Source organism: Castanea sativa, chromosome 1 (genome assembly GCF_040712315.1).
Source record: "Castanea sativa cultivar Marrone di Chiusa Pesio chromosome 1, ASM4071231v1".
Classification (NCBI taxonomy): Eukaryota; Viridiplantae; Streptophyta; class Magnoliopsida; order Fagales; family Fagaceae; genus Castanea; species Castanea sativa.
In genome coordinates this window covers 63,048,395-63,076,367 of record NC_134013.1, presented here as the reverse complement: position 1 = coordinate 63,076,367, position 27,973 = coordinate 63,048,395, and the positions used below count along the sequence as shown (strand labels likewise).

Here is a 27,973-nt window from a genome sequence, read left to right as displayed (position 1 = left end):
ACAAACCGGGACATTATTGTGTAAGCATATCCAAAGACAAAAAATTAGATTCCGGGTGTTGCTTCCATACCCAGCTTCCATATTTAGTAGTAGTGTATTGAACTATTGATACAAAAGATGAGACATTCTTCAATGAGTACAGTTGGTCCACTTTTGAGTTCAGTTCACACTAATGCTGCAGGTAGACATGCCTTATTTTGGTTTGGGAGTCACTACTAGTCTACTACAAGTCTAGCGCCATGATTGGTTTCACAAGTGGTAGCACGCACTAATCTTTGACAAGATGCCATGATGGTCACCCATTTTGTGCTCATACCTAAAGGTAACTGTAAGTAGCTCATGATGGATAGTGTGAGTTGGATTTTTGTTCTATACGTATTCAAACTACTTTGGGGTTCACCATACTCTCTTTGCTGTGGTTTTGGAGGCAGTATATCGCGTACCCGGCATATATATATGCCGGGTCTCTCACACACGGTCTTCAAAGGGTGTGCTTGGAACTCATGGTTTCAACTTTGGGGTTCGTCAACATTTTGTTCTTTTTTTCTTTTTTAACTTAATAAAAAAAAATTGTGGATGAATAAGCAAGTAGTCATTCTCATTTGAGAGTGACCAACACTTCTAGGCACTTTTGAAATTAAACAAAGAAAAAGTTGATATTTGAGTCGGAAAACATTTTGCTTAAAAGGTATTTTGCAAGTATCAAAGTGACTATCAAATTCAAATACGGCTACTGCCATTTTCGAAACGCCAAGGTTTCACAAAAGTTGCAAGAGAAAACGTCCTACGTATACATATATGATTCCAAAATTGCTACAGGTAACTTTTAATTTGCGGTCATCAAAAAGTTATGCTTAGAAGTATATGCCAAGAAGATCCTCCAACCCAACCCCACTCTTTTCTACACCTACAAAAAGGCCACTAAGTTTTTTTCAACTTTCTAAGGCTTCATAAACTTGTCTTCCATAATGTCCCTTCACTTTGGCATATATCCACTGTAATTCTTATAGGGATCCTATGGATTTGGAGCCTGCAGGAAGTAGCAGTGACAGTGAGGATGATGCCGATGATGATGACGGCGACAATAAAGAGATACTCATCCTGAAAGTTAGCTCGTGACAGGAAGGAAACTTGCACCACGAGGGCAACTACTATCTTTGGCAATGTAATATATGTGTAACTCTCACTTGAGATGATAATAATCTTAGATGTGCTCAACCCATCTTGAAGGTGGAAGTGCCATATTTACCGTATATCTAATGGCCTCAAAATATATCTCGGAGAAATCCTGCTACATCATGTACTCTTTATCACGTGAGTTTTGGATTTTAATGTTTATATATTTAACTTGTTTAAATATTACCGTTACTATCATATCTTTTATCTCTTCCTTTTAAAAGTATTCACTTCTGATTTGAAAAAGTTTAGCCAAATTTCACAAAAGTAACTTATTTTTTTAAATTTAGAATTTTCAATTGACCTTACATGTATCTCAATCTTCATTTTATAATAAATCCAATTAAAATAATATAAATAATATTTTTTTTTTTCCTCAAACATCCACCATGCCCAACTCAACCCATGTCATATAGGGGCTAAATCAACCCACACCCAACCTCATTATAGCCACCGTAGAAATTAGCTATCTAGAACTAGATCAGCATCACGGTTCAATCAATCCATAACAGAGATTTGACGAGAAGATAACACCAAATTGACCACTGTAAAAGATGTTCCACAACAATAATTCACGACGGCCTATGTTGGCACCTAATGACCACCGCTCATGTGAGAGAGAGAGAGAGAGAGAGAGACCTAACTTCTAAGAGTCAAAGGAAAGAGGAGTTGAAGAGGCCAGAATTGAGAAAGAATAAAAGGTAATTAACAAATAGATGAAAGATATATAATAATTAATAACTCATTGTAGCAATTTAATAATAATAATAATAATAATAATAATAATAATAATAATAATAAAAAGTTGTAGACATGATGTAGAACCAATTTTGTATGTATATGACTATAATTTGACCAAAAATAATATTAAGAGCATTGATATTAATACAATAATATGATTGATTAGAAACTTAATGGACAAAACTTTCTTGCAAACCAAATTGCCATTTATGTAAAAGTCAAAAATCTAATCTCGTATCAACAAACACAAATTTAATGCAATCAAATGTTGCTATTAAAAATAGAGTTGTTTCAAATGATGATCATTCTTTAGTTGGAACTTTTGGGATTTAATCAAATTATAAGATTTCTAGAGACAAAGAGAAGGAATGAGTTAAATTTTTTGATAATTCGATAATTACGATGACAAAGGAGTTAAAGGTAATGAGAGAAATGAGTTAAAAGGTAATGGGAGAACTCATTAGTATTAGCGTTGCTTTGGATCAACTTTTCTCAACCCTCTTAAAGAAATCCATGTCAAATAGAGCTTATGCCCAAACACCAACTATGACTAGAAATTATGTGAGGCTACTCAATTATAGCTAGTTTAGGGTTTGAGAGTATAAAATAGTCAATGTCACTGATGTTTTTGAAATTTGTTATTGGACGAAGTTAAAGTAACTTGATCTAATGGGCAATTTAACACGTTAAAAATACAAATCTAATTCAAGATTCCTTCAACACAGCTAAAGAACTTCCACCTTAAAATATTCAAGCAAATTCTAACAGCGGGAAAAAAAATCTTGGAAATACAAGGAATATGTCTTGTTTTGATATAAGATAACTAATGTTAATTGTTTTTAAATTTTAAACCTAGTTTTAGGTATGCAGTAACCTTTTGGGTCTAAAAAGTGGTTTAAATGGGATTAGACATATAAAAATAGTTGTAAATAATAGTTGTATCAAATTTACTTCAAAATCAAGCCTTTAAAATTTTGGGTGCTTCCATATTCCCTTTGGAATTTTATTTGAAATATGAATTTTTCACATGTATGAACTAAAATTGGTTCTGATTTGATTTTAGACAAACTTGATAAATAAAATTACTTAAATAAACTGATTAATACAATGACCAGACCAAGTGGATACTTCAATGATCAAAGCCTAAAAAATTGTAGTAAATTGTGATTCATATAACCCGATTGAACGATAATCAAACATGTAGTCTATCCAAAGGTGGAAGACTGAGAGAAAATGAAAGGCAACATTACAGTCTTCATAAAATGTGGGTACACAAATTGCCACTCACACAGACACACATTGAATGAAACACAGAACCATCCTATATTAACCGAGTTGGAAATACACCCAAAAATTCCTCTCAAGCAGAAACTTAGAGATCACTCTTGAAATTAAGCCTAGTAAAAAAATCCAAGCACTTTACCACCAACATTCTTTCTCCTAGCCTCTTCGTGATCCATGATACCAGCAGAAGTCGTCAACACAATATATCCAAACTGCAGTTTTCAGAAATATATCACTCAGGGAAAAAAAATAGCAATCTGTATAACCAAATCAAATTAAAAAGATGTAATGCAGATCAAAGTCCACTTTTAAAAAAAAAATATATATATATATATATTTAAGTCACAGAATTTCATTAAAAATGAGCAAGATAAAGTGCCATCCTAATACACAGGGCGTATTAAAAGCATAGCAAAGAAAAGCAAAAAGGGACAAGGAGAGAAAAAGACATAAACAGCTGATAACAACAACAATAACAGATTTGACCATCCTTAACCGATCCCAATTTTTTTGGGATCGGTTATGGATCCTAAACAGATTAGTCAAATGAGGCCATTAATTTACATTAAACATTCTTCATAAATTTAACCATCAGTATAAGCCAATCATCTGAAGATTATATTCACCCTAAACCAAACATCTTTCATCACTCTTACCATTTAATGAAAAAGGAAACGACATAATCATATTAAGGTAAAATAACATATTAGGAGACATCTGGCTTGAAGGCTTGCAGTAATAAAGAAACAGCAAATTTCCTGAAAAAGACTTTACAAGAAGCATGTGGTGCTAACCTGTCTTGAGGGGAGCAGCCTTGCAGTCCAACCTTCAATCTCTTTGACACCCACATCAAAACGAGGACTAATAACCCCACATTTGTTGAGCCTCCCGTTTAGTTCAACAACAATTTTGCCAGCCCTGTGGTCATCAACATACTCAAACTCCCCAATGTAACCTATAGAGCAACATCAAATATATTAAAAGAGAATTTAAAATGTCTGAGTATACAAAAATAAAAAAATAATTAAAGGTGACTTATGATAGTATACCATGCTTCTGCATAACCAGGAGAAATTTAATGATGACTTTTGAGGATGGCCTGATCATGACCTGGCGCTTCCCCCGTTTCTCCGCATTGTACATGCTCTTAAGAGCATCATTCAAAACACTCACTCGCACCATTGCTGCAGCTACATATTTTAATAACCATATCAATGACTAAAACAAGGGTCTGGCACACAAAGCAAATATGCAAAAAGAAGTAGACACACACACACAAAGAAAAAATATTTCTGAATCAAGTATGAAACATTCTATATAATTTTTGTAATGGCCCTGTATCCTTTAAATTTTGGGGGAAAAAAATAAAAAGAAAGAAATGATGCGTATTTATGTCAATCTAAAATATCACAACCACATTACCCTTAACCAATGAAGCCTTCAACGAAGTTTATGCCATTAAGAACAAATCAACTATAACCTACTCTTGTGGCCAGTCATATACATCATATAGCAAAACCCAAAATTTCACAATTGCTACAAAAGCCACTAGCTTTATATCATATGGCAAACCCCAAATCAAGAAATCATTCAATTTAACAACCGTACCCAGAACAATGCAAAACCAATTATATAACACACATCTAGTTGCTAACAACCATACAAACTCAAAGAATAAATGGAAGCAAATGTTTCTATTATGTACGCTCCAAAAAAAAACCACTCATTTGCTTAAATCAGTTGTGCTCTAACCCCACTGATCACCAATCCATTTTTAGATTGAAAAATTCAAACAGGCACGCACATGGTATTAGCTAAAAATCGAAAACCAAAAACCCAGTAACAAGGAGCGAGCACAAAAGCCAAAATGAAACAAAACCATACGACACACGCAGATAGATAATAATAATAAGAATAAAACAACAGATCGAATATCGAAATATTGAAAGTTTGAAACAGAAATCCTAAAACGAATCGTAGAAGTTTGAGGATTTTGTTTTGTTTGGTCTGTTGTTCTTACCGTAGGTATAGAAGTAGAGAGAGAGAGAGAGAGAGAGAGAGAGAGAGCTGAGCAGAGGCGCCTCCAAGAGAGAAAAGCTTAATAGAGCCTTCCTTCGAAATTCCTCTATTTGGTTTTGGAAAAGAAAGACATTGATTTACCAATTTGGTCTTCACCTCAGCTAGGGCTCCAATGGGCTCTCTCCTCTGTTAATGGGCTTTTAAAAGTACTGGTGGTTTACAACTGTGTGTTGGTCCAAGCTCGTCTTAATGTAGAAGCAACCCATAAAGACTTTATAATGGGCCCAATTAAATGTTTGAAATTGGCTCAACTCACTATTTTCTCTTACTTTGCATTATTAAAAAAAAAAAAACTAATTTATTATAAAATAAAAAGGGAAATTAGTAAGGCTAGAGTAACTAAATATAAGATTTTATATGTGGGTTCCAGTTAGCTCAATTAATAAAGTCTCTGATGATTGTATAAGAGATTTGGGGTTTAATTCCCGCCTACACCAAAAACTGATTGGTATCTTGGTTTGATAATAAATAGTTATCATCAAAAGTGGACGCTATAGATTAGAACTCTCTAAAAAAAAATTAGAATTTTATATATAAGTGATCATCCACTTTATATTTGCTGTAGTACAAGTGGTTCTTTTCCTTTTTATACAATATATGTGTCTATTTTTTGCAACTACATACTATATATCATATACTATATAATAAAAGTTGAGTTTAGAAACTGTGGTTACGCCAAGTGACTTCACCAAATTGCAAAAAAAAAAAAAAAAAGATTTAAATATATATATATATATATATATATATATATATATATATATATATATATATATATATATATATATATATATATTTGTTCTTATCTTCTCTTCATATAATTTCTAAGTTGTTAAAAATCTTAATTGAATTACGATGCAAATTCTAATCCTTTTATTATTAATTTATTTTTTACTTAATTTATTAGTCTATTTTTAACTATTTTCTTTAACAAATACTTCTTATAACGTTAGACTTCTATAGCTCCATGAACCTAAACTCTATATACAAGGTTCCTAATAGAGATATACTTATTTTACTATTAAAATGATGGAAATCTTATTAAGCTACAGTCAAAACAAGTCAAATGTTACAAAGTTGATGATATTATAAAAATGAAAATTTAAAACTATCATACGAATTTAGAATTCTAATCCTTTTATTATTACTATATTTTTTACTTAAATTATATTACTACACATATAAATAAACAGCAACGTCACTTTTTTTTTATCTATGAATCCTCTTCACACATAGTTACTTTTTTTTTTTTTTTTGGATTTCCTCTTCACATGCTACTTATTTTTTAGATTTAGATTTTAGCTTCACACTTTCTCACATTTATAGATAAAAACAACTTCTTATTTGTTCTTATCACTAATTTTTAAATAAAAATAACAACAATTTTTTAGATACATGCTAATGCTATCTCGTGAAATTTTAAAGTTTAAAAAAAAAAAAAACCAACGTGCATAGTTAGGAAGAGTTAGACATGTGCATGAGTTGGAGAGTTATATACTTATATCTATTTGATTATTGAGATAAAATTGATCTTCATTGTGAATGAGTTATAGTATAATAGTAATCCCTAAATGGGTAATCTATAATTTATATTTATCCACTATATATATAAGCTAATAAAAAATAAAACAACTTCACAGGATGCAATCAAGCAACTTTACAAGATGTGCAATCATGCAATAAGACACGACAAGAGCTTATGTGTTTATGATGCTATTTTGTTTAACATAAGCCTGGAGGAGATTTAGAGTACAAGGAATAAATCTCAGGCCAAAGCCTCTATTGACTTTCAACATGAATCCCAAGTTAGTTTCAATTGTGCTTATTTTCCTTTTCTTATTCTAAATGTTATGTATGTTGTCAGACTCATTCTTTTTTTTGTTTTTTTGGTTCTAAACTTCCAATTACCCTCTTGGAAAAATAAGGTAAATTTAGATATAATTCTTACTCTTAAGGACAACCATTCAATTCCCATTTAAATAATTTTTTAAGCAATTTTTTTTCTCTATTAACTCTACTTATAATTTTTTCAATAATTTTTTCACTAATGAAAATTGTTGTATATTCATTATGTGATTAGTTATTCCATTCTAACCTTTTGTCTTTCTTAAAGTCATCATTTTTATTCTCATATAATCATCATCTCAATGTATTAAATTTGTCCTTAATTGTGTGTAGTGTTACTATCAGAGAATTAAAATCTCCTTTATAAATTCAAAATTTTTATTTAATTTTTTAAGAAAGTAATTTAATTATATTTTTGAAATAAATTGTTTAATTTACATATACTTGTCTATTAAGCTGTGCGTCAGACAAGTATAACACTAGTATGTAGTAAAGTAAAGTTTGTAGGCCGAAGAGTAACAGATAAAGTAGAATATTTGATTGGAAGGTGTTGTGGTAATTATGCAGCTTGTTAAAAGGCCGTAATTTATCAAAATCAGCTAGCAACCTTATCACTACAGTAAAATCCAGCCAGCAAACTTATCTCAAGTCCAACACAATTATCTTTTTTCTTTATTCAATTTCCTTATCTTTTTTATCTATTATTTATTTTTTAATAATTCAATAATTAGAAGATGGAAGATTTGAAATTTTGAACCACATCATGAGAAGCCAACCAATTGACATACAAGGCTTTTAACATCTTCTTAGTTAATTTATAATAAGATTGTGAAAACAAAACACTATACAATATATGATAATATGATTTTTTTTTTTTTTCGTTTGAGGCATTTCTGTGCGAAACATAAGATGACACAATTTTGGGTTTTGTTAAATTTTTTGGGGGAATATGAAGTTTTGCACTGCTTGAAATACTAAAAGTAGAAATTCTACTCATGGCTGCATTAGGTATCTTGCAACATTAGTATTTTATTTTTTAGCTTCAGGGCCTTCCAAGCAATTAGAAAGTTCACTGCTTGAAATACTAAAAGTAGAAATTCTACTCATGGCTGCATTAGGTATCTTGCAACATTAGTATTTTATTTTTAGCTTCAGGGTCTTCCAAGCAATTAGAAAGTTGTTATGTGTGGATGTTAATTTCCAATGGGGATCTTGATGGTTGTTTTCCAATAAATGATATTCCTTGCAGGGCTTAATGGAATATCATTTGAATGCTAGAGTATTTATTGATTTTGTTACTTATGATAGTTTTTTTAGATACATAGTCTTCATATTTTGTAAAATCACATTGTGTTTTGGTATTGTGGATATGTGGGATTAAATTATTGGTATGGTGATTTTTGTGTGTTTTTTTTTTTATGAACCAAATATTTGAAATTTTTTCTAGAAGTAATCAAATATAAGAAAATAAATTTTTTTTTTCAAAAAAAAAACTTGATGTTTTAAGAAACGGTCTCATAAGATCTCTCTCATAACTTGTGGGACGTCCATGTGTTGTGAGAGGTTATCACATTACAGCATTACTTTTCCCAAAAGCCCAAGATGAGAGAACAAACGACTAACAGTTTCAAAAAAAAACAAACGACTAACAAATTCAAAAGAACGACGTGTCGTTCATTGCTGTGTAAGACGACAGTTCCTTCGAGAAGAATAAGATAAGGTTGCCCAGTACACTCTCTTCTCTGTGTGAATCATTTTGGTTCAGAGACAGAGTAAGAAAGAAAAATGGCGGCCATGTCTATGACTATGAGCTTGAACTTAGCTGGGGCGTTCAGAGGGCTAAGCTTAGCTTCAAGCTCATCTTCCTCCTCTTTCTTCAGAGGCGACTTTGGTGGGTCCTTACAAATGGGTCCCACAAAGCTGGTGCCGGTCACACGGAGAATTCCGCTGACCATTCAGAATGCTCACAAGAAAGGTGCCGGAAGCACCAAGAATGGCCGAGACTCCAAAGGTCAAAGACTCGGCGTCAAGATTTACGGTGACCAGGTCGCCAAGCCTGGCTCCATTATCGTTCGCCAGCGAGGTACCAAGGTATTTGTATTTATCATTATCACTGCCTCTAAATTTTGGAGCTTTATATCTTTGTGCTTGTGGGATTTCATTATAATCACTCGTAATATTGCATATGAAAACTAAAACATTATCACTTATTATATAATTTCACAAATTTAATATATTGTAGTGTAGCCAAGGTCTTAGGTCTTATAATTTCATGTTCAAGGATTTTTCATGTTCATATGGGTTTTGGTTATGACTTATGTGAATTTCTATTTGAGGGGTGCAAATGGAAACAATTGAACAAATTTGTGGTCTTAATCCTAAACTTTTTAAAAAGCTCAGGTTTTAATTTGAAAGCACCCCAAATTGTAAGAAAATTAGGTAATTTACCTAAGCCTTTTAATAAAGTTTAGCTACTTGGTGCAAGAAGAGTGTAACCACTTGTTGTAGAGAGAAGATAACCATTTGGCGTAATTATGGCTTCTAGAACTCAAATTTTATTGTGTAGTATATGATATGGTATGATATGTGGGTTTGTGTCCAATTCGATTTACCAACACTTTGATTTGAAAATTTACACATGCCAATGAGTTATAGTGCAAACGGGATTAGAATCCTCTACATGTCCTAGTGTAACTATTTTGGATTTTTGAAAATCCTATCCATCTATTTTGAAATGAATGTATTGTATGTTGCAATGTCATCAACTCTTAAATAAATGAGTGTCACCATTGGTATATGTATAAATTATTGATGTTGTGCTAAAATCTAATTTACTTGTTTCAAAATGGATGGATAGGATTTTAGAAACTCCAAGGTGGAGTTACCGTAATAACTTTGGAGGATTATAGTCCAGCTCAAATGGAACCTCGTCCCCTCCCTAAGAGAAAGTGTGGACAGTATATTTGTAGGTTCAAAATGCACTCACTGGGCGGGGGGGGTGGGGGGGTTGGGACGGCCAGGGGGTGTAAACTTACCAATTAAAAAAAAGGTTACAGTTTCTGTGTGCATGAGTTTTAATTGTATTTGGGTTTGGTTAATGAATTTAATATATTGAGATTTTAATGAAGCTGTTATTTTGTTTACTTTCCAAAGAAAGTGATTTGAATATTTGATTTTGCACTAATTTTGTTTGATGATTAATGTCCACTTGGGTAAGTGCACCTTTAAAACCACAGGATGACAAATTGAATTTATCTCAAACTAGAGCTGTGTATGTGTAATTATCCCCCACTTTGGTGAGCAATATGAGAGGTACTTATTTTGCTTGTGTTGGAGAAGGGCTAAAAGTAATAACAGTACTTCCTAAGTGCTACCTATATTGCTGCCTTGGTTGATTTATTGGGAAATACTCCCCCAATTGGATATGTCTTGTGTTTGGAATTGTTTTGTTATAATTATTTTTCAATCATGATTTTGCTTGAAGTTGGCATATGCATAACTAATTTTATGTTGCCACAGCTAATTCAGTTGTGCCTGGAAATTTGTCTTCAGTTTTGCTACAGTTCCGAGTTGGCTGGTTAGCTCTTTTTGAAACTGTATATACATGGGCGTAGTTACTAGGCTCCCCTTTGACACTCTTAGGTTACTAAGGTATTCATTTTTCATTGTTCTCATGAGATTACTCATGAATATAGTTAAGAAAAGGAAATTACTGAGGCTAGCTGCGATGGCTAGCTAGGCAGGTTGTAAATAAGTAGAGGAAGTGAAATTGCAAACAAGGGGAAAGGATTGATGCAAACAACATGTTTTGATATTATAAGATTAGATACCACTCCACAAACTACTAAGAGATTACATGAAAGGATTGATACAAACAACAAAGGACAAATCCTTCCCTTGGAATTTATTAAGTCTGATCTGATGCAGTTCTGTAGTATTTACTGTATACACAGAAAATTTTAGAGGTTATGCCTGTCTTTACCAGGGAAATTGCCGTGGTAAAAGAAGCTTGGGCGGGCCTAACCTAGTGGTCCTTGTGGGTCTTTGGTAGTTCCATTTATTCTCAGTTAGGATATGATACTCCATGGTTATCAAGAAAAAGTACTCAAGTTATGTTCCTTTGGAATTGCATAGGTTCTGGTAAGCTGAAATTCATGAGGCTTACAAGCTATAGAGGTCAGGTAGAGGATAGAACTAGTTTATGAGGGTTTCTTAGGAAAATTAAGGCCTTTTGGTCTAACTTTTATTTTCATTATTTGGTGATATTATGAGTTAGGATACTCTTTCTATTTGAGTTTGGGATGACTGACAATAATTGGATCCATTTGAGGAAACAGATTGTTTCGGACTCAAAATTCACAGGTAGGTTTTGGGTTGCAAACTAGTTTGGAACTGAAAGCTACTTTCGGAGATAGATGTTTGAGGGATGCTTAACCCTTTACAGTACTAAAGAGCTTTTGGCATTATGGCTTCACCCCTTAGAATGACTATTCTTATAAGTAGTGGGGGTAAAAAAGGACAACGTAATGAAGAAGTGGGAGCTTTTGGCATAATGAAGAATTTCCCTTGTTTGGGTGAGTTTGATACTTTGATTATGGAGGCTACATGATGTGCAGCCTTCAGTCTTAATTTGTATCTGCCCATGATCGTGCAATTATATGCCAAGAGCTTTGCAGCTCAATTAGCACCTTTTGGTGTTTCCAACTGATGTCCAGGGTTCGAATCTCCCCTCCCTCATTGTAACTATCAAAAAAGATGATCGTGCAATTATATAGAAATTAGAAAAGCAGTACTGCTTAGAACACAATGAATTACATGTATTTCCTTAGTAGAGATAAAAATCTCCATTCTTGTGATTGGCCAGCTGCCAGCATCATGTTCATCAAACTCAGTAAATTGATAATTAAATATAGAGGTTTAGTTGGGAAATTTGCGTATAACCTGTGTATAATTTTTATAGTAATTCTCCACTTCTTTACACAAAATAATTTCAAGCTTCTCTATTAGTATTTAGAAAGGTTATTTATCCCAAGAAAAGAAAAAGTACTTGTTATTAACAGTTCTTCATCCCTCAACGTATTGTCTTCCAATGACACCTAAATGTTTTCTTTGCAATAATTCAGTTTCATGCAGGGAACAATGTGGGGCTTGGCAAAGACCACACGATATTCTCCTTGATAGATGGACTAGTAAAATTTGAGAAGTTTGGGCCCGACAGGAAGAAGGTCAACTTTAAAGTTATTAAACCTTTCAGTTCTTGTTTTGAAGAGCTACATTTTTCATGGTGACTTAGACAATGAAATTCTATAATTGGCAGATCAGTGTTTATCCGCGAGAAGTACAGCCGGAGAACCCTAACAGTTACAAAGCAAGAAAGAGAGAAAACTTCAGGTTGCAACGTGAACGCAAGAAAGCAAGAAAGGAAGCTTACATTGCTCAACCCCAACTAGTTATGGCTTCTGCTGTTGCTGCGCAAGATAGCCATCCCACTTGCTAATTATGACCCGTGTCTCTCTATCCTAATCTTTTTGCTTTGCATATAGATTTGAATCATTGGTTTTTTTTTATTTTTTTGTCCAGTAATTGTTGATATTCTTATTGAGAAGTGTCACTGGAAATACTTGCATCTTATTTGCAGATTTGAGTTCCGATTTGTTTTTATTCTCTCCTTTTCGGATAAGTGGTCCATAGTTTCTGATACTCAGTTCAGGTGTCTGCAACGTTAAAGGTCTCTAAAAGTTATGATTACCTCTAGAAATTTGACAAATGGCTGGTCGTTAAAAGGATTTTCCTTAATGGCCTGTTTGGGAGTTTAGAGAAGAAGGAGAGTAGAGGGGAATAGAGGGGAGGAGAGTAGAGGAGAATGATTACCCTCCACCTTGTTTGGATGCTTTTATAATTAGTAAGGGGGAAGGGAGTAATTAGCCATTCCCTTATTTTTAACATTGTAATTTTATAAATATAATAAGGGTAAATTAGGTAATTTACTTTATCAATAATTTTATGTGCTCTACTCTCCTTCCAAATCTCTCCAATTTGGGGGAATTAAAAATGAGGGGGTTGGAAGTAGTTGAAACCCCTTCAAACCCCTTCAAACCCCTCCCCCTCCTTCCTTAAAAAACTCCCAAACAAGATAATTGAATTACTCCCCTTTCCTCTACTCTACTCCCCCTCTTTTTTTAAACATCCAAACAGGTCATAAATTAACAAGTAAGGCTTTGCACCGACAAAATTCATGACTCGGAACTCGGAAGTAAACAAAAGAAAAATAGCATAATTATGAAATTGTTCCATCACATCTTTGAGGTGGGAATCAACATATGCAGTGTAGGCGAATGTGCAGTCTCATTACCTTAGCCAATCGATTGATAACCCATTGGCCTGTTGACACTTGACACTATTAATTGGTGTAAAACCAACTTAATTCACAACTAGTTGGGGAGAGAACATGTGATGTGTAGGATGTACGAATCACATGGTGAGGTAGACCTTATTGTTGTCATATATATATATATATATATATATATATATATATATATATATATATATTGGTAATTAGAAACAAAGAGAGAACAACTAAGGAAAAGGCTCAGCACAACGCCTGTTTGCAAACAAACCAGCCTTATCACACTCAAAAGCAGACTGAATTTCCTCAGGAGGACAATCATAAACAGAAAATTATGCCGCTTGTTGTCTTCCCATCTGTTAGCCTCTCTAAAGCGGTGCTTAAATCTGACTTGATGAATCCTCAGAACCAGCTGCCTACAATCATCCACTATAGGCGAAATCATCAAGTTTGATTGTAAAGCATTACACAGGACATCACAGACCGCCTTTGCATCCATTTCAATCTCCACAGCTTAGAAATTTCTCTCAATACACAGCAACAGCCCATCTCGAATTGCCCAAAGCTCAGCCATGAATCCAGAAGTGATGCCAATGTGTCTAGAGAAACCAAGGATCCATTCTCCATTCTCATTGCGGAAACTCCACCTCCACCTGCTAGCCCCGGATCACCTAAAGCCGAACCATTTGTATTGAGTTTGATCCATCCTCTTGGGGTTTTATCCCACCTAATTTGTTTCAGAATGTACCTGGTTGGAGCCTTCCAGCTTACTGCACAGTAAAGAAATTCACTTGCTCTTTGACGAACTTCAACATGAAGCTCGGGGGGAAAGGTTTGTTGTGGAACACCAAAGCATTCCTTTTTAGCCACACACACCACACAGCAAATAAGAAAGTAGAACTCCAGTCAGGTTGAGCTCCAACAACCCCCATCTTCCCCTTAACATTAGCCTTAAACCAGCTCAGCATATCACCACTAAAAAAGGCATGATCATTAGGATTAATACCCAAACTCCACCAGACCCTCTTAATCACCTCACAATCACGAAGAATGTGGAGAATAGTTTCCGTTTCCTGCTTACAAACCGGGCAGAGGAGATCTGAGTTAATTCCTCTCTTGGCTAGACAAGATTTCACCCCAATACCAATATGTAGGCACTTCCACACGAAAAATTGAATTTTTGGGATAGTATTAAGTTTCCAGATCCAATCTCCCTTAAAAGGGGCATGGCTATTGACTGTAGCTAACTCATAAGCACTTTTTAAATCAAAAACTCCTTGATTGTTATAAGCCCAGGCAAGCTTATCAGGGCTCGGATTAGAAAAGGCCTGAGAGGTTGCTTGAACTTCTAGTTTAATATGCAAAGGAATAGACATTGATATTTTTGACCAATCCCACCCCCTATCCGAAACAACATCCCGGACTCTAAGACCTTCCTCTTCCTGCGTGAGAGGTCCCTGAATGACACTCCTTAGCGTTCCAAAATTAGCCCATCTATCATGCCAAAGGCTTAAGGTGCTATCTTTACCAAGAGACCATTTAGCACCTTTTTGAAAGGTGCTCATACCCTTCTGTATCCCTTTCCAGACACGGGAACAAGGAAGCTTAGCTTGATTTCGAGCATTTAATCTTTGATGGTTATAATACTTTCTTCTTAAAACAGTAGACCAGTAGGCATCTTGCTCCGTGTGGAACCGCCAATTCAGCTTAGCTAGAAGGGCCGTGTTTCTCCCTTTGGCTGACTGTAAACCCAACCCTCCTTCCTTTTTTGGTCTAGTAACCTTCTGCCAACCCACCCAGTGGAGTTTCTTGGAGTTTTTTGTCATGTATGGTTACTGTCGAAAACCCCTTGCTTTCAGGGTTTAAGTGATAGTCTACTATTGTGATGCCCCATTTCTATGGTTCTACTCCCCCACTATTTACTTATCTTAAAACTCCTTGCTTCAATCCGGAATCTGCACCATATTTGCTGCTAGAGGTTTTATGGCTATTGCCTTTACTGGCATGCCCCTCCATTGTAATTTATTCAGCTGTAGCTTTTAAACTATCAACCAAACAGTGGCCAAAACTATAACGCAAAATGAAAACAAGCCATTATCACTGCATTATAAAGGCTTTTCCCTGTAAAGAAGCAATGGGCAGAGAACAAAACTTATCATTATCTATTATTTATTTGTTAATTTCTAAATTAAAGCCAACAAGGATGATCAATTGATTAATATGGAGAAAACTAACAAGAAGAATGAAACTTGTATTCCATCCTGACAGATTAAAGGGTTATAGACTAAGAATGAAAGTTGCAATATAAACCAGCTCAATTTAACTCAAAAGTCTAATCTGAAAACAAGAAAATGTACTCAAATAATGTATCAAATACAAACAAAAAACGTCAGAATACAGATCTTTGATCTCCCATGTGCTGTGACTACCCTACCGAGAACTACCATCCTTCGTGTTGGCCTGCAATCTAGACTGACCTGCACATTTAACAAACATTTAGAAACTTACCGTTCACCAAAGAGCAAAAAAAGGTTCAAGCACACATTAAACATATATGTGTGTGTATATATATATATATATATATATATATAATCAAATCCCTAGATTCTCTCTCCAAAGAAAAGAAAGAAAAAATGTAAATCCATTTATCTTCAGAGTAGTGCCATTATTAAATGCATCCAACAGAGATGAACATTGACCCTACTAGAGGTGTTGAAAACAAAGCAAAGAGGGTTTGAAAAGTTCATAAACTTCAATCAGACTTATAGAGTCCCAGTCAATCAAGTCATTCACAAACTTATAAAAGAGAAAAAGGATTGTCTAGCACTTCCCATCTGATAAGAAATTCAGTGACAAGAGACAACCGTTAAACTGTACAAAATACCCAACAACCTCAACTACAACACTAAAGTGATAATCTATAGTTGACTAAAGCAATATTAGATTTCATGGCTTAGAGATAAAGACTAGGCAACCAATTTACCAACAATAATTATAAACATATATGCAAACAAGTTTAATCAATAAAGCTGTAATTAAAACTTAATGATGGTATCATCTGTCAAAATGCCACATTGCATCCAATAAACATAGCAACAAAAGGGGATGAAATCTCCACAATATGATAATACAAACTCTGAAAGCCAATATCATATGTTGAACAGTCTTACAGAATATGATGATAATATACATAATTTCTCATTTTGTAGAAAACAAGACGCGCTCATTCCATAGATATATAAACCACTCTAAGAATGCACAAACAATGAAATCCTAATCTCATAAAATTCGATAGGTTCTCAAAAACAAGTCAAACATTCATCATGGATGCAATTTTTACAGCTTGTTTGCAATGAAGGAAAGGATTTATAGGCATTTTTAGGGAGTATTCTATCTATATTCCTGTTATGAAATTTAGTGTTAAGGAATAGAATGGCTATGAGAGGATGCCGAATGTGAATGCTCATTCCATTCCCTCCTAAGCATTCCTCACAAAAGTGGGAGGAACACTCAGAAACAGAGCTGAAATATCAATTTTATGCCCACTATGAACAAATAAAAGACAAAAGAAAGACTAGTAAAATTGCTATTTCTTTCCATTCCGTCCTTTATAAACTTTCGAACACACTAGAGTCTAGAGAATATACAACTCCGTATTACTTTCAATTCCATTCCATTACATAATTTTATAAACTCTCAAATATAAGAAGATTAGTAAAGAGTAAAGATTCAAAATCCAAACTTTCCACTCTTCTCTGGCATCAAATCAGCAAGAAAACAAATCATAAACTCAAAATCCGAATCTCATTAAAGTTAAACATCACAACGGACCAATGCATGAATTTTCCAAATTATTGATACAATGATATGTAATAATTCAACCATAAAGGTTCACAAACAAACAGAAATCCAGAACTTAAGCTACACCCACCAAAAAGCAAGCTCTTTTTTAAGTTTTAACCATAACAACAATAAGCAGATACAGAAAAAAAGTGAGAAATTGAGAGAAAGAAAGAAGCCTATACGTACATCAAGAGGAGCCAACGATGATGTTGTTGATGGGGATGAAGATGAGCTTGACGAAGAAGCCAACGAACCCCATAACCACGAACCCGATGGCCGTACGGAAAGCCACCTTGGTGAACTCTACAGTAACAGTAACCCATCAGATCAAATATTAGGAATCAGAAAAGTCCAATATTTAGAGATCCAACATCGGATCTAAAAAAAGAAGAGGTGGGTTTTGAATATGGTTAGTGAATAGATAGATAGATACCTTTGCGGTCGGGTTTGTGGCAGCGTTTGACGAGGCGGACGCTGTCCTTGGCGAATTCTCTGAGTGGATCGAACACTGAGTCAATGGCCTCCATCTCTCCCTTCTTTTTCTTCTTTTGGTATCACAATCACAATCACAATCACAAACAAAATTTATTAAATTCGACGAGATGAGATTGAAGGATTTGAGGATTTATTATTGAGGATAGCTAAAACCCTTCAAGATAGTGGTGCGACACCGTTTTTGTTTTTTTTATTTATTTATTAATGTTTTTGTTTTTTAAAGTAATAAAAGTATTCGACCAATGGTAAGAGTAATATGACGTGTAACAATAGAGCACAAACACATGACATTATTTGCATTCTCGTTCTTAGGAATTTCTATTTTTATATTTATTTAACCTATATATTACTATATATATATATATATATATATATTATATTATCTATAATTATATCTTACACATGGGGATGGACGGCAAGAGTGTGAGATACACATATTATATATCACACTTACACAAAATACTAATCTTACTTCCACACACATGCAGATAAAGTTCGTAAAATTGTGGAATATATAATGAAAGTCTTAAAATTATTCTTTCTTTTTAATTTATAATGATAAAATTGACTAACAAATTCTTCTCAAAAAAAGGAAAAATGACTAACAAATAAGCACAATTTCATAAACATATTATCATTTTTGTTGGGTATTATTTTTCTTCTTTGTTGAAACTCTGTTTAGTGTTTAGCGTGTGTGTTTGGCAAAAATTAAAAAGTTAGTTTATTTTACCATTCAACTTATTTTTACTACTATTCATGAGTCATACTGCACTTTTTGATACTATTCATAAGTCTTACTGTACTATTTTAGCCAATTTTTACCTTTATCTATAGTATTTTCAACAAAAAAATTTCAATTTTAGCAAAATAAGCAAATCCCAAACAGACTCTTAGTATTCGTGTGCTATATCTTTTAGTAGGAAGATAAATCTTGAGTGCATTTTAGTTGAAATTATAAAAGTTAGTTAATAATTATTCACTAAGGTAAATTAAAATAGTTTAGAAATTTAAAGTCTTCACCTTCATTCATTTTGTTAAAAATTATTTTTCTATAATTTCTTTCCACAATTTTCAGTGTTTGTTTCAATGAAAATTCTTGATCTACAAAAAAATATACATTTCTTGGAGTCTTAAAAAATAGAAGCTAAGCACTCACTGCGATCATTGCCACACAAACCACCTTTGTTGACACTACACCTACAAAAAATATTAGTGACTTTTGCGAGTCAAACAAAAAAAATCTATTTTGGGACGGATTGAGATCCAATAGTCATAGTGATAGAGATGTAAAAATTGATATGGTAATTTTTTTTTAAACCATTTTAACTCTTAACCCTACTAGCTTTTACTTCTCAAATAGAGATGTAATTGCATGGTATAACACCGGATCTAAAGGTTTGAAATGGAGGAAAAGAATAGGTTGAAAATTAAAGAAAACAAGCATTAGTAATATCATGTGGGGATGGGGATTAGAAGTTAGAAGTTCTCTTCAAATTAAAACCAGCCGCTCCTGACAAGCGATTATACTTCATAAATGATTCTTCTGAGGTCTCCATATGAGCCTATGAGGGGACATCTGTGATGTTATGGAAACCACATGGAGTCGCAAAACAAAAGGGGGAAAGGAAAAGCTCAAACTTCCTACCATCTGATACCTCTGATGGAAATTCACAAGGTAGATTCTCAAGAGAGAGAACCTAAACATCATCTACCACATTGAAAGTCTTTCTAATAACCTTTGTTCCCCCTTCTTTTTTAATCAGCTTCAAAAGTTGTAGCAGAATCAATCAACAGAGATGGTGGAAGGAGAGGGTTTTATAGTGAACCCAAATTTGGCCAAAAAGAAGACTTGCTATCTCTTTGTTCCAGCTGATGTCGGGTCTGGCATTTTCTCACGCTGAACGGCGCGAGGGACAAAAGTCAATCCACGAGTGTGGCGGCGACCAAAGCTGACAGATGAAGGAGAGTCTGAAGTGCTTAGTTTGGAGATTCCTGAGATGAGGCCATCGATGGATTCATTGTCTACTTCCATACATGAATCTTCCTCCCTCTTATGAGTAGCTTGTTTGCGTTGGAGTTTTTGCCTCTGTTTCTTTGATAGATGGGCCTTCTTGTAAAACTCAAATGAAGTGGGAAATTTATGCTTGTCCACTAGATGCCGTTGTCGACTTTTATAGCTCTTGAACTTCAAACCACAGCCTTCCACCAGGCATTCATACTGTCAAGCAAAATTTAGGAGGATATTTATGTGAAATCAAATGATAATGACTAAAATCAGATAAATGAAAACTGCACATGAAACATTAAAATACAGGATTTTACTACTGCTGCAAGTAATGATCATCAATTTAGATTCTGCAACCCAGAAAGCATATAAATGGACAAAATGCAATCTAGGAAACATGAGACTTCAAGAGTACCTGATAAAAGAAAGGTTGCATCATCCTTAAGTATAATCCTGATTATTATTCATTTCATTTAATCTCTCTCTACCTCTCCATCTCTCTCTTGGCATAGGTTTGTGTGTGTGTGTGTGTGTGCATGACCCTTGTGAGTGAGGTTGAGGGGACAGGTTGGTCATAGGGCATGTCCCATATAAGAAAATTGCATGTTTGTCCCAGATGACCACCCAAAAGGGAGAAATATAGAAAACAAAGCATAAAACAACTAGAATTTTTATGTTTTGGGAAGTTGTTCTCGCACCACACACAATAATAGGAGTAATATCAATGATGTAGGAATACTACAAAATGCAAGTTGGACTGTCACTTAAACTTAAGAATGACAAAGGTACAAACTACAAAGCACGATATCCTACTAAAGGTTTAAGAATAAAAAGTTTTTGTAAATATTCAGTCACAAACATCAACATATAAGATAGTAAAGAAAATATACCACAGCATAACCACGTGCAACTTTAGCCTGAAAGAATGAATCATGTAGTTCAGATACATGTATGCTGAGCAGACGCGATGTTGGGTAAACTCTAGAGCATACTGAACAGGAGGCAGTATGCCGTGCATTATAATGATCTTCGAAGTTCTCCAAAGAAGTCAAACGTGAACCGCAACCAACAATTGGGCAAAAGATCCCCCTGCGCAGACATTAGTTTTAAAGTTGGGGACATTAAGAACAAGCACATGAACATGAATATATGTCAATGTTACACCATAAAGTTGAAATAAAATAATAAAAGCACACTCCTTTTTTCAAAAACCAGTCAGTTTTGGCCATAACAAAAGGAAGCAGTCCTTATAGTGACAACTGGACTTATATAACTAATGGATGAATGAACTCTCAATGAAAACCATAACAAATTAAACTCAAAAACTGCAAACTTATCACTCCTATCCCACGATTAAATCTTAGAATCGTCTTACCAACTTAAAAAGAGGGGTGAGATAAAGAAGAAAACAAGAGAAAGAGAAACCCACTAACTTGAAATAAAGTTAGAATTTTTTTTTTCCATGTTACAAAACTGCCTTCCTTTTTTTGTGGCTGAGTTTCATTAAGGCTCTCACCTCAAGCACTTTACAATCTGTCCAAGGCACTTGGGCGCTTGCCTAGGCTCTAAAGGCACCTCGCCTCAAGGCTTCAATCCTCAAAGGTGCCTTAGTGGTGCCTATTTTAGCCTGAGCACCTGGGTGAGAGCTCAGCTCACCTTTGATTACACTAAAAGAACTAGAGATCGTTTACACCAACTTGCTCAGCTGATGGAAACACTGAAACTGGACTTCTATAACAAATGAATTAAAAAAAAAAAAATCAGTGAAAACCCTAACAAGCATATGTTTAAAACAGCAAACCTATCACATGACTAAGGCTTAAAAGCATCTCACTAGACCATGAATATTTGGCTTCTCAAACATCACACATGTGAAAGCTATTTACCTTTTAAACTCTTTAAAACTACGCATCTACCAACCCTTATGACTTGACCATCAATTATTAGTATCTCACAATGAAAGAAGTATATAGCAACATATAAACTGTACACTGCACAATAAACTTGTAGACAAAGAATGAAATTACATGTAATGTAATCATTATTACCCGCCTTCCTCAACTACCATATTCTGAAGCTGATGTTTCTCATCTTCAGTTAAGTCCAATGCCACCTGCATATTAAGAGAAAATTGATAAACAACACTAAATATGAAACCAAAGTAATAATTAAATTGTCTCTTAGAAAACCAATTATGTAGGACACAAACAAAATAATAAATTTAAATCATTTTCAGTTATCTAGAGTCACAAAAAATTTCACAACCGCTAAGGTGACACGTCGTTATTCATAGTTAAAAAAGTGGTGTGTAGTGGGTCCAACTAAAAACCAGTAAAAACTTGCAAACTCAACTGTTGTGAAAAACATCGTACTTGTAGTCTTGCAGCATTACTCATCAATTTAACCGAACCCTGTAGTCTTGCAATACTAGCTTGATCTTAAGAAATGCTCAAAAAATCTCCAGCAAAAAAAAAAAAAAAAACTATAAAACCTAGTTGGTTCAAACAAATTTTCTACATTTCTGAGCTTATAATAAATGGGGACATAATAGCATAATTAACAGCCCTGATTCTGATAGCCTAATACTCTACAACTAAGAGAAAAATCGCATTAGTAAAATGATTTACAACATGATTAAGAAATTAAGGACCTGTTTGGCGAGAAGTTCCCTCTCGATGTTTCCAGAAGCAAAGAAAGGAGACTCGGGTCCGAAACTTCGAGGATTCGATTTCCAGTACGGAAACCCTAATTGCTGTTTCTCTTCTTCATCATGTTCTTCCATCGCCATGCTCCTCTATCTACCACTGTGTATGAGAGAGAGAGAGAAAGAGAGAGAGAGAGAGAGAGAGAGAGGAAATTGGTGAATCTGAATTTCAATTTGAACGGTACCGAACCGTTAAGCAAGAAGGTTTCAGTGCAATAAATAAACTGTGGGTTTGGACCGTGTTGTTGTTCGATCATAGTCTCGGCCCAAAAATCAATCTATGTTGGCCCTTTCTTTTGGGATTTTTTTTTTTGATAAGATATTTTTGGGAGTTTAAGTGTCAAAAAAGGCCAAATCGGCCCAATACCACCATTTCTAAAAAAATTTAGGCAGAAAATACTGTTTCGAAACTAATTGGGGATGTACCACTTTTTCCAGTACTCGAGTTTGGTGAACTCGAGTACTGGATTTTACACCTCCACCGTGGCATGCCAGCGTGGAATATCTATTTTAAAAAAATTCACCAAGTACTCGAGTTCTTCAAACTCGAGTACTGGCAAATCTGGTACCCGAGGTTTTCAAACGCGAGTACTAATCTAGATTGACACTGGAATTGCTGTGGGTTATGCCCGAGTAATACTCGAGCTTTATGAGCTCGAGTACTGTGAACAGTACCCGAGTTTTTGAAGCGCGAGTACTAATCTGGATTGGCCCGAAGTTCTTGGGTCATGCCAATTACCATCAACTTGATTTTTTACAGTATTGTTAGTAAGGTCCTGCTCCTTTATATATGCGAAGTACCTGAATTTGTTGAGCCCATTCATTGTTGCCAATCAACATAACAAAGTAGCAAAATATATGCAATAGTTGGCAACTTGGCTTTCTTTTTAGTTTTTACTGCTAGTTGGCAACTTGGTAGTTTCTTTAGGCCAGTCTATATTCACCTTTAATCCATTTAATAAAAAAATGTTGTGTGCACAGCTTCCGCTGCACCCATTAACAAAGAAGGTACTCAATTGCACAAATTACAGAAAAATTATTGAATTAGATTGGTCATTGGAATTCAGTCTGCATTTACAAAGAAATACCTAAAAATATCTATGCATCCCTAAAGTGAATATATTCTAATTTTCTTTTCCACTCCTTCACCAAGAGGCAATCCCATGGGCATTTGTCGATATAGTTACAACTTTTGAGGAAAGAAAGACATAGTTACACCTTTTGAGGAACGAAGTTGTGAGAACGAGGGAAGGTTGTTGAATAATATGTCAAGGGACCAATAAAACATGCACTCACTCTCTTGAACAGCTACTACAGTAGGTGAACATTAAATTTGCAGTCATTGGTTGCACTACATGGTACACAGCTTCTTATAAATACCTGCAAATTAAGAAAAGCAAATTCATTAAGGCATAAGAACTGACCGATGAAGGGGCAAATCTTGCCATTTTATCCACTTTATCAGACCAAAGTGAAGGACTTCTAAACAGTTTAGTGTTGCCACTTCCAAGTTTGTGCATTTGATTTAAAGTATGAATCCAGGCCAAGAAAAAACACAATGCCAGTCTATTATTTTATATGTTATCCTATCAAACATATTCCATCCACTAGTTTGCTGATCAAAAATACTGATTACACAGCAGATTTTCTGCTAACATCCTACAAAATCATTGATTTAGATCATTTAATAAGCAACCACCCATTACGTAACACAAGCTACTTATGGGCCTTCTCATACTCCATGCATCTGAAAACCAAATTTCAGTTTTGAACTTTCATTTGAAGATTATCAACAAGATCTTGCATCTTCCAAGAGAACCTTCAGTTCACTCCAAAAAATTCATTGTTTGTTCTACTCTAATACAATTTCCAGGAGTTGCATAATTAATTTTCCTACGTGGTTAAATTCAATAAATTGTAAATAATAGAGTACAATCAACCTTGTTTTCCACTAGTTTTCTTGTAATATAACTGGCTTGCAGAAAAATTTAAATTTGGTTTATAGCTTCAAAACGTAACAACCAAAACAATCAGAGGATGAAAAATTTATTCATTTGAAAGAGAAACAATCAAATGTCTTTTTTGGACAAACTACATATTTTAAAAAGCTGAATGCGCAACATGGATAACATTCCATACAATCAGGTTCCTCATTTAGAATTTGATAATACAAAATAGAGACCTCAATATTAGAAGTAAGTTTTGTACCTTGCACCTAGGATCTTTTAATTCTGTCGGATTCAAAAGACTGCCACAATTTTCACATTGATCTCCTCGGGCAGACTGGTAATTGCACCACTTCTTTTGGTCTAGTACCCTCGACACTCCGGTCATCTAATAACCTTTTGCATGTATCGCATTATAGATGAATATGGTATGAATAAAGTGTTAGTAACAAGAGGTTAAATAAATTTATCACCATTAAAGTCTATAATTGACATAATAAAAAAGCTGTAGAACAAAAAGGAGACACCAGAAAAATATCCAATAATTGGACAACTAAACAAGAATAGAGAAGTCTTCTTTTTCTTTTTCTTGCATAAAAGAATAGAGTGGTCGAGAATGTTATCATGTACAGAATCACACCAAGTATTAACAAGAAAATAAATCATACTTGCTGCATTGAATTCTCAGAAAGCCAATTGTTCTCCAAAATTTTATTAAAAATCGCTTGGCAAATTTCCGTCTGTTGTGGGGTTGAGGTACGCCCAAATTTATCAAAACTTATACTGAACCAGTCATAGACTTCCTTATGAATATCATGGTATCTGTAAATGCAGAACACATAAGATGGATTGATGCATGTACATATCGAGTAGTCAAAAAATGTTTGTACTCTGCACGTTCAAGAATTAGAAGGATGCCACGGTTGAAACTTAGCGTACCTAGTCCGCGAGACCACCACTGGCCGGGGCCTTATTCCGCTTAGGGCATGTTCTTCGGTTATGCCCCTCTTGGTCACCCAACCCGCATTGCACCTTCCTCCCGCCCTCCTTCCATGGTGTGGTTCTAGGCCGTTTCCCACCCTCGTCCATCTCATTCCTGATTCATGTTGAGATAGGGCGACCTTTCTCTCGAATCAATTGGGGGTTAGGGAGGACCCTTCAAGTTTCTTCAGGATCTGGCCATGATAATCTATCTTTCAAGACAGGGAAAACGGGAGCATAGCTCCGAAACAGTGCGTCCACGCTATAGCATTGGTCAATGTACTGCTCTGCATCATGTCGATACCTAATACAAACTGCAATGACATGTGAACATGGTATCTTATACAATTTCCATTTCTGACATGTGCAAGTTCTTTGCAACAAATTAACTCCATGTGTGTGATCCCTATGTCTAGCAGTCCCTGGATTATGCGGTGTATCTACTTGATATGACTGTTGTTGCGCACTCAATCTTGTCACCCTGTGATGCTCCGCCTTCACCTTATTTCTCATGAAGATATCCAAGGCATATTTACACCATTTTTTCCCTGAATTCAACTGCTCTATGCTCTTATTGCGACGATCATCGAAATAAGCATTCAATTTGAACCATGTGTATTTTACCATTACTGTAATGGGCTGGCTACGAGCACCCTTTAAAACACCATTGAAGCACTCAGAGATATTTGTAGTCATCGCCCCATAACGGTAATCCTTGTCAAAAGTTAGAGCCCATTTCTCTTTCAGCACATCCTTCAGATATTGGTGCGCATCCCGGTTCACATTCTCAATTAAATCGAAGGTGGCATTAAACTTTCGCTCCTGGGTTGCACTTGCTGCCCTCCATACTAGGTTCTTTAAAGTTTCATTGTTCCATCTAATGTTCACGTTACTGCATAGATGACGAAGGCAGTAACGATGTTCTGTCATGGGAGGCTGCAAATAGTCTTGATTAGTGTCTCTGAAGATAGCTTGTATCCCAGGGTGTCTGTCAGATATGACACACAGGTGTCTCTGGTCAGTAACATACCTTCTTATACAAGCCAAGAACCAACCCCAAGTCTCTGTGCTCTCGCTCTCCACAACGGCGAAGGCTAGTGGATAAATCTTATTATTAGCATCTGTTGCCATTGCAATCATCAATTTCCCTTTATATTTTCCATAGAGGTGGGTTGCATCAATACTAATCACAGGCCTACAGTTCTTGAACCCAATAATACATAGACGAAACGCCCAAAATACGGACTTGAATGTACAGGTTCTGGTTCATCATTATCGTCCACGTTTAACTTATACTTTGTACCCGGACTTGCATCCTTAAGTCCTGCCAAAAAACGTGGCAACTCTGCATAAGACTCCTTAAAATCCCCGTATATAGCTGCAACGGCCTTTTGTTTGGCATCCCAAACCTTGTATGTGAACCATAATGATTATGTTAGAAATTAAGTACAAGTCAAATAATTATAGTTGAAGAAAACAAATCAAGACTTGTAAGGCTATAAGATGAAGATAATATTTCTTTCTCTTTATTCGTTTTTTTTTTCAATTCAATTTCATTTTTCATAACATCAGGTATTCATGGGTTTTGGGAATTACAATCATGCTTATACTTCCATGTATTAAAAAAAGAATGCAAGTTAAAGAATACCATGTAGTGAGATACTTCGTGTTTTAAGTCTTCCAAAGCAACGTGACGTAAGTTCTTTATCTTATATGCGGGGTCTTCTCGTATATAGCGCTCAAGTACGTATGCTAGGAACACCGAATCAATCATCCGTCCATCATGAGCATTCTGAATTTTGTCGCACGTGTGGGGGCCCTTGCATTTTGCGATCTTCCAGACATTGTCTCCCTTGCAACAGATCGCACGGACTGACCATGGGCAGGAATCATCCTCACAACTCACCATAAGCCTCTCTGAGTCTGAATGCTCGCCTTTAAACCTAAAATTCTCTCGCAAGGCGTACCAAGTCAATGCATGTCGCACCGCGAATTTAGTCGTGAATACCATTCCTTTCATTGGCTGCCCTGTGCGTCCAACTTGATACTTCTGCTGGCATCACCGGTGCTGGATCAAACATCTTATCCCAAGTGTTTTTGGTGAACCATTCCGGCGTAGGATCGGGACCAGGGCATGTGTCTCTATTCTCTTCTACAACCACATCATCGATATGATCAACATCATCATGTTCACCCATGGTTTCTAGAAGCTCCTCAAACTCATCCCTAGTAACATCAATATCGGTTGCATCGTCACCAAGTCCGTGATCATATTCGGGTTCAGATGTGCCCCCATGCAGCTCATCATGAGATAAATGCTCTCCAAAGGCATGCACTTTCGGGGCCCTTGCTCCTTAACGTGTGAAGCATGGGGAAATGTTTGCCACGGTTCCGCACCATACTCATCTCTTGTGTTTTCTCGCACACCCTTGATAAGATTGTAATGGTATTGACTCAATGTGCTCATCTATAGTTCCATCTAAAACTCGTGTGTTGTGAACCTTCCCGGCCTCTACTATGGTGGGCTCAAC

General features: G+C 35.2%; 5 protein-coding genes across 6 annotated transcripts; 1 reads left to right on the top strand and 4 right to left on the bottom strand.

Moving 5' to 3' along the window:
- Window positions 1-3,068: 3,068 nt before the first annotated feature.
- Window positions 3,069-5,348, bottom strand: LOC142617659 (small ribosomal subunit protein uS8z/uS8w). The gene is made up of 4 exons (XM_075790616.1): window positions 5,222-5,348; window positions 4,251-4,391; window positions 3,996-4,156; window positions 3,069-3,413 (listed from the first exon to the last, which is right to left on the bottom strand). The coding sequence occupies exons 2-4, from the start codon at window positions 4,381-4,383 to the stop codon at window positions 3,315-3,317; spliced, it is 393 nt and encodes a 130-aa protein (XP_075646731.1). The 5' UTR covers window positions 4,384-4,391; window positions 5,222-5,348; the 3' UTR covers window positions 3,069-3,314.
- Window positions 5,349-8,811: 3,463 nt separating this feature from the next.
- On the top strand, window positions 8,812-12,783 carry LOC142618885 (large ribosomal subunit protein bL27c). Its single transcript, XM_075791928.1, has 3 exons — window positions 8,812-9,213; window positions 12,246-12,347; window positions 12,440-12,783. Exons 1-3 carry the CDS (start codon window positions 8,908-8,910, stop codon window positions 12,617-12,619), a joined length of 588 nt encoding a protein of 195 aa, XP_075648043.1. The 5' UTR covers window positions 8,812-8,907; the 3' UTR covers window positions 12,620-12,783.
- Window positions 12,784-15,656: 2,873 nt separating this feature from the next.
- On the bottom strand, window positions 15,657-17,953 carry LOC142616069 (protein transport protein Sec61 subunit gamma-like). 2 transcript variants are annotated; one of them, XM_075788961.1, is made up of 3 exons: window positions 17,745-17,953; window positions 17,498-17,614; window positions 15,657-15,940 (listed from the first exon to the last, which is right to left on the bottom strand). In XM_075788961.1, exons 1-2 carry the CDS (start codon window positions 17,836-17,838, stop codon window positions 17,499-17,501), a joined length of 210 nt encoding a protein of 69 aa, XP_075645076.1. In that variant the 5' UTR covers window positions 17,839-17,953; the 3' UTR covers window positions 15,657-15,940; window position 17,498. The 2 variants fall into 2 exon arrangements, with proteins under 2 accessions (XP_075645076.1, XP_075645072.1); XM_075788957.1 differs by having other exon boundaries at window positions 15,657-15,945; window positions 17,745-17,936.
- A 1,325-nt stretch (window positions 17,954-19,278) lies between these two features.
- Window positions 19,279-22,709, bottom strand: LOC142642253 (uncharacterized). Its single transcript, XM_075816590.1, has 4 exons — window positions 22,462-22,709; window positions 21,860-21,924; window positions 20,702-20,900; window positions 19,279-20,024 (listed from the first exon to the last, which is right to left on the bottom strand). Exons 1-4 carry the CDS (start codon window positions 22,597-22,599, stop codon window positions 19,659-19,661), a joined length of 768 nt encoding a protein of 255 aa, XP_075672705.1. The 5' UTR covers window positions 22,600-22,709; the 3' UTR covers window positions 19,279-19,658.
- Window positions 22,710-25,619: 2,910 nt separating this feature from the next.
- LOC142631770 (uncharacterized) lies at window positions 25,620-26,573 on the bottom strand. The gene has a single exon (XM_075806085.1). The coding sequence runs from the start codon at window positions 26,571-26,573 to the stop codon at window positions 25,620-25,622; it is 954 nt and encodes a 317-aa protein (XP_075662200.1).
- Window positions 26,574-27,973: the final 1,400 nt, after the last annotated feature.